General features: G+C 43.6%; 1 protein-coding gene and 1 pseudogene across 1 annotated transcript in view; one reads left to right on the forward strand and one right to left on the reverse strand.

Annotated features, from left to right (window-relative positions):
- Positions 1-4,426: 4,426 nt before the first annotated feature.
- LOC101985632 lies at positions 4,427-4,889 on the forward strand (annotated as a pseudogene).
- Positions 4,890-4,924: 35 nt separating this feature from the next.
- Positions 4,925-7,185, reverse strand: part of Ccdc126 (coiled-coil domain containing 126) — a 24,621-nt gene continuing 22,360 nt past the window's right edge. The window contains exon 3 of the mRNA XM_005360843.1: positions 4,925-6,741. Coding sequence (XP_005360900.1) covers positions 6,557-6,741 — 185 coding nt within the window. The 3' untranslated portion in view covers positions 4,925-6,556. The remainder of the gene's footprint in view (positions 6,742-7,185) is intronic.

The following is a 7,185-nucleotide window of genomic DNA, read 5'->3' on the forward strand; positions in this document are numbered from 1 at the left end:
GCAGGAACAGTGGTTCTGTAAGTCTAAATCCCCATTAAAGCTGTATATATTTTTTACAATCTGTCTGCATTCATTTACACCGCTACAAAAAAGTTTTTAAGATCTGTACAGTTTAGCTCCTTTAAGTGTACACTACTATTACCAGAGAGTTATAAAAATTGCATGGACTTAGCATGTATGAGGCCCTGGGTTCAATCTCTAGCCACCCCCATACACCCAACCCAAATAAAAACAAAATGAATCACAAAAGCTATACAATTACAAACTCCTTCTGGGTAATACAAGTATGTGCCTGCTCACTCGCTAACTCAGTATGGATTAGGCACTGTATAAAGATCTGCATCTTTCCCTTACTCTGTAAAAATCATCTAGCCTCTACTGGTGATGCTACTGATTACCTGGCTGGGGTTCTTCTGCTCTAGGGAGAAGTCATGGTGGGCAAGCTGCTCACTAGTGCCAGTCTCTGGCAGCTTCTGTGCCCCTGCAGCAGCAAACAGCAGCAGCCATCTCTCTAGGATGGTTCAGCTGCTGGCATTGATAGAGCTACTGTCAGGTCTGCTGCCATTCCAGAGGCAGCTACTGCCACTTTTCGTCGCTGCTCCCACTGCTGCCACTGACCACAAACCTTGCAGTTCCATCTCTTCTTTAGTTATCAGTTGATGTGGGATTCCCTTCTGTATGCTGTGAATGTGTTTTATTACCATTGGTTAATAAAGAAGCTACTTTGGCCTAAGTTAGGTGGGAAATTCGAGTCGAGATATATAGAGAGGGTAGATGAAATCAAGGAGACACCGTGTAGTGGCCAAGGGAGGACACCAGACGTTACTAGGCCAGACTCGTGGTGATACACAGATTAATAGAAATGGTTAATTTAAGATAAAAGACCTAAACCATTGCCCAAACAGTGCTGTGATTAATATAGTTTCTGTGTGATTATGAGGGTCTGGGCAGCCGGGAAACCAACATGCAGTCTCTGTTTATGTGGCACCCACCCTCTGGCAGGGATCCACATAAGACCTAAAATCAGGCACAGTTTTGCTTCTACAGCTTAGCATGTCCAGCTGCTCTACTACCACTGCTGTTTGTTTCTGATGCTTCCTGCATGCCACCAGCTAAACTCAGTACCAAAAGCCCACAAGAAAAGACCTCTCCAGGGAAGTCTTTCATTGTGCCTGATGTTGCAAAACTAGATACATTAGTTACCTTTATAACTGGGACAAAACAGCTGGAAAACAAAACTTAAGGAAGGATGCCTTTCTTTTGACTCAGGGAGTCCAGTCCATCATGGCGGAGGAAGGCAGCCAGAGGCAGCTGGTCACACAGTGTCTGCACTCGGGAAGTGGAGAGGTAGGAATGCGGGTGTTCAGCTCATTTCTCCTTTTTATCCAGTCCGCGACCGCCCAGGCCATGAATTGGTGCCATACATTGAATCATCTGCACCCCCTCAAAGAGAGGTATGTTTCCTTATTGATTTTAAAACCAGTCAAACTGACAATTGTGGCAGTTTGAATGAGATGTCCCCCATAAACCTCAGGCATTTGAATATTTGCTTCCCAGTTGGTAACTGGGAAGAATTAGAAGGTGTGACCTTGCTGGAGGAAGTGTGCCACTGGACATGGGCTTTGAGATTTCAAGTTACACCATTTGAAACTAGCCTTCTGTATTTCCTGATTGTGGATCAAGATGTGAGCTCTCAGCTGCTGCTCCAGCACCATGCCTGCCATGCTCCTTGCCATGATGGACTCTTATCCCCTGAAACCATAAGCTCAAATAAACTCTCCCTTGAGCTGCCTTCATCATGGTATTTTATCGCAGCAGTAGAAACATATAACTAAGATAGCAGGGAAATTAGCTATCATACGGGGGAGGCAGCACTGGAGGGTGTCTACCATCTCACTTACCTGGTGAGCTCAACAGCAAATCTCACATGCAAATGAAAGTTTGCATTTCCACCAGTAACAGAAAACCTTAGTGGCTTATATTTGTACCAATCACAGCAGCCCTCTGTGTGACTCCTCTGACCTGTGTGAAAATGGCTTCAGTCATCTAAAGCTCAGTGAGGTTTGTGATAACAAAATGTCTGGTACAATCTGAAACAGTCTTAGCTGATGTTGTACCTTCCCACACTGTCATTTTATGCTGGAGGGAACACAGCAAAGCTTGACTGATATACCTAAAGACAGCAATCATTCTGCAGTCTTATCAGGTTATCAGTGGGGTGTTCAAAGGCCTGTATTGGTAGACAGGCAATTCAGCTGATTGTGGGACTGACAGTTCTTTTGCTCACTGCAGCCAGAGCAGCAAGGGCGAGCTTTCGAGTCCCTGGGCAGCACCTACAGGATTGAGGTCATGCACACACATGAACATGTACATACGCATACATACACACAACTATATAGGATGGAGATACAGCTCAGGGGTACAGTGTCTGCCTACCATTCAAGACCTTAAATTCCATCCTCGACACTACAGAACAAGTCTAGACTAGGGTACTGACCTGATGTTTTAAATAGGCTATCAGATCCCGTTCAAAGCCAAACTGCTGTGGATGCCCACGTCATATCAGTGAACCAAATGAAGTCCTCACTTCTAAGATGCACCAGGGAAATTAGACAGTTAATACACTATTTAATGTCGGGTACATCAAACCCATGGAGAGAAACAGTGCTAGAAGATGGTGGAAAGGTCCCTTACAAAGCAATATGGATGTCTTCAAGGGAATTATGAACATCTAGGTATCTAGGGCTGGGAGTTGCAGAGGAATATCTAATCTGAGGTTGCAAGGGCAACCCCATGCCTAGAATGCTCTAGGAAGGGAAAGCTGCATATGGAACAGGAAGAGAGCAGAACGGTGGGAGGGATCACGTCAGGAAGACTCAGGTGAGACACACAGCCTGCACAAGTCACAGGTCTGATTATTTTTAGGGTCTCATGTATCCCACACTGGCCTTAAACTTACTATGTAGCTGAGGAGATCTTAAATTTATAGTGCTGGTCTCTCAATCTGCCCAGTGTGCTAGCTAATTTTACGTCAACTTGGCATAGCTAGATGAATCTGACAGGAGGTAACCTCAATTGAGAAACGCCTTCAAAAGACTGTGCTGTAGGCAAGCCTGTAAGGCATTTTCTTATTTAGTGATTGATGGGGGAGGGTGCAGCTCATTGTGGATGGTGCCATCCCTGGGCTCGTGGTCCTCAGTTCTATAAGAAAGCAGGCCGAGCAAGCCATGGGGTGTGTACCTCAGGAGTACGCAGCACCCCTCCACAGCCTCTGCATCAGCTCCTCCTCCAGGTCACTGCCCTGATGGAGTACCTGGCCTGATTTCCTTTTATGATGAACTGTGATGTAGGAAAGTAAGACAAATAAACCGTTTCCTTCCCAAGTTGCTCTGGTTAGGGTTTCATCACAGCAGCAGTGACCCTAACTAGAACACTCATTGCTGGAATTAGAGCTTGTGCCCCATGCCTGGTTTGTATGGTGCTGGGAATTGAACCCAGGACTTCATGCATACTAGGCAAGTACTCTACCAACTGAACTACATCCCCAGCCCAAGTTAGGCGTTTAAAAGTGACATAATAATGCTACATTTTAAGTGTAGTCCTGGAGATAGGACTTGATGTTGAAGGACTCATCCACCATGCAGAAAGGCTGTGGATTTGATGTATGCTCAGCATTAAGGGGGAAAATTCTAGACTTTAAGGGTCTAGACTTAATCAGGGTCTCTATTGCTGCAAAACACCATGGTCAAAAAGCAAGCTGGGGAGGAAAGGGTTTATTTGGCTTACACTCTCATATCACTGTTCATCACTGAAGGAAGTCAGGATGGGAACTCAAACAGGGCAGGAACCTAGAAGGGACTGATGCGGAGGACGCGGAGGCCATGGAGGGGAGAGCTGCTTACTGGTTGGCTCCCCCTAACTTGATCAGCCTGCTTTCTTATAGAACTTATGACCCTGACCATCACCTAACCAATGTTCTTAAGACTCAGGTACTCATGGCTGAGATTACAGGCATGCACCAACACACTGGTTTATGGGGATGGGGATGGAACCAGGACTTCAAGCAGACTAGGTAATCACACTACCAACTAGCCACATCTCCAGCCCCTAGGATTTTCTTCTTGTTTTATAATTTTTTGTAAAAGTTATTTGAAGTTAAAATAAAGCCCAAACTTATATTAAGATTATCTTTCATCACCTGGGCGGTGGTGGTGCATACCTTTAATCCTAGCACTTAGGAGGCAGAGGCAGGTGGATCTCTGTGAGTTCAGGGCCAAGCCTGGTCTACAAAGCAAGTTCCAGGACAGGTAGAGCTGTTACAAAGAGAAATCCTGTCACAAAAAAAAAAAAAAAAAAAAAATTATTTTTAGTCATTAAGGGCTGGGAATGAAACGGCCGCTATTTAAAAAAAAACACATGGGCTTTTCCGAGTCGCCGTCAATATGGCCGAAGTGGAGCAGAAGAAGAAGCGGACCTTCCGCAAGTTCACCTACCGCGGCATGGACCTGGACCAGCTTCTGGACATGTCCTATGAGCAGCTGATGCAGCTCTACAGCGCCAGGCAGAGGCGACGCCTCAACCGCGGCCTGCGGCGGAAGCAGCACTCGCTGCTCAAGCGCCTGAGAAAGGCCAAGAAGGAGGCGGCCCTGCGAGACATGATCATCCTGCCCGAGATGGTGGGGAGCATGGTGGGCGTGTACAACGGCAAGACCTTCAGCCAGGTGGAGATCAAGCCGGAGATGATCGGCCACTACCTGGGCGAGTTCTCCATCACCTACAAGCCTGTGAAGCACGGCCGGCCTGGCATCGGTGCCACCCACTCCTCACGCTTTATCCCCCTCAAGTAGCTGTGGCCAATAAAGACTCATGTTCAGTCAAAAAAAAAAAAAAAAAAAAAAAAAAAAAAAAGAAACACATGGACCAATTGTAAATACAAACAATATATTTTATTTCATCCCTGAAAACAATGACAAAACCAGAAATGTTCACAACTCTTCGAGACTGAACAAGGGCTTCAGATTTCACCTAGTGGACAATAATTTCTTCACATAAAGGGACAAGGAAGACATTTCAGACAGCTATCTTTCAAGAAACAATATATTCTTATACTTATTTTAACAAAATAATCACCACTACTATTTGTGGTAGCATATTATAACAATGAACAATATCGAAAACTAAGTTCAATTTAGTCTAAATCTAGATGCAGTTCAGCCGTCATTATATAGAATAAATACTACAAAATATAGAATACTATATAGCAATTGGATTTGCTACAAAAGATATTTAAATAAAGACATGTTTTGTTCTATATTAGAGTTAACCAAATTAAGATTTCTTGTGCTGTATACAGTAGCTGTTTCCCTAAAAAGATAATCAATCTTCATAATTTATACTTTAATGCTCTTAATTTTGCAAAGGGGTCATTTATAGAAAAGAGTAGCTAACCTGGCATCTCCTAGCGCAGGATACTCTTACATCACATCAACTAACATTAACATATCCAAGCAGCTTTGTGCAGCACAAATATGTTTATTATATACATCTGACTAAAGTCCTCAATTTCTTCCTCCTCCAGCCAATATAACCAAAGCAACATTTACCACCACATGGAAACAATGCACTTTCCTAATAGCAGAAGCAGTCATGGACTAAATATTTTCCTCTATTTTAGACAGGGTCTGCTCTTGTCCAGGATGGCAGTGAGCTTGCCAGTCCCCTGCCTCAGCCTCCTGAGTATCCATGACTACAAGCATATGACATTGGAATTTACTTTCAAATCAACAATCATGATTGTGAAAAATCATGCACATTTTACTTTCCATCATAAAAATATGTGTTATTATGCAGAATATATGTAAGAAATTTTTAAGTGTGAGATTAGAGATTACTCTCATCTCTATTAAATAGTCCCCAATGGTTAGGCTATGGACAGTGGCTGCTACCCATTTCAAAATTATACTCTTAGAAATGCTATTTTTAAAAATATACAATTAACCTTCAGTTATTTTGAAGGATAGTGCAAATGAAAACATTCTTTGGGTCTATTTTAAAACATGATTTCCAACATGACACTTCCTTTTCCTGCTCATAATTTGAGTAACAAAATATAGTATTGGAACTAAGCATGTTTCTACTCACAGGGACATCATGAGGGCAGATGACAGAATGATTCAGAACTTTATCGTCCGCTTATCTGAAAAACATGTTATATACTTAAATAAATATTTTATAGAAAGGATTCCATGTCTTTCTAGTGTTTTTGTTTCTTCCTGATCTCAAATACCAAAGGATGGCCTCCCTGCTTACCACATCAACTGTGTTACCAAAGTCCCATTAAATGTACAGAACAGCATCGAAGAGCTCTGCGGGAAAGCCAGCTAATAACGCCTGTGCATCTATATACAGAATTAGCGTCCTACGAGCCCAGCGAGCTCCTTGGAAATGTGTGGAGCTTTTATTGTCAAGTATTACTCTGTCCTAGGCAGCAGTGTAAGAGGTGTCCTGCGATGGATGTATCCCACAGTGGTGTCAGCCCTGCAAGGTGGCTTCACTGCTATCTGACACTGCCGGATGCACTCGTCCTTTTGTTGGTGGTTACCGGCACCAAGTTCCCACTGGTGCCGTTGGTAGTATTGGCTGCTGAGCCATTCACAACGATATAGTCAACCTTGTTCTCCAGCTTCACCAAGCGCTGCAAAATGTCATCTAAGAGGACTGCAATTGTTCTCTTCAGGTCCGCTAGGGGAAAGATGGGAATAAATCATATTAAATAGCAATAGAACACTTGATATTTGTGTCTTCACAGTTTAAGGGAAAGAGGTAAACAATTATCAGGACATCTGAAAGAAAACATGCTCCAGAGAACACACTCACACCCCAGACAGGGAAAGCCATCAAGAGAGCTAAAACACACCAGAACTCACCCTCTGAGAGCAGATTGGAAGTCAGGCTCAAGACATCAGGGACATTTAGACTGTCTCTCACTTTTTAAAAGGCATTTTTTTCTATGTGTATGCATGCTTTATTTGAATGTATGTCTATGCACCATGTGTATGCCTGGTGCCCAGACGCCAGGAGAGGGTGTTGGAATCCATAGACTGGAGTTAAACATAGTTGTGAACCCCATGTGGGTTCTTCCAGGACCTCTGAAAGAAAAGCCAGTGTTCGCCGGGCGATGGTGGC

This window comes from Microtus ochrogaster, linkage group LG3, assembly GCF_000317375.1.
Source record: "Microtus ochrogaster isolate Prairie Vole_2 linkage group LG3, MicOch1.0, whole genome shotgun sequence".
In the NCBI taxonomy this organism is placed as follows: domain Eukaryota; kingdom Metazoa; phylum Chordata; class Mammalia; order Rodentia; family Cricetidae; genus Microtus; species Microtus ochrogaster.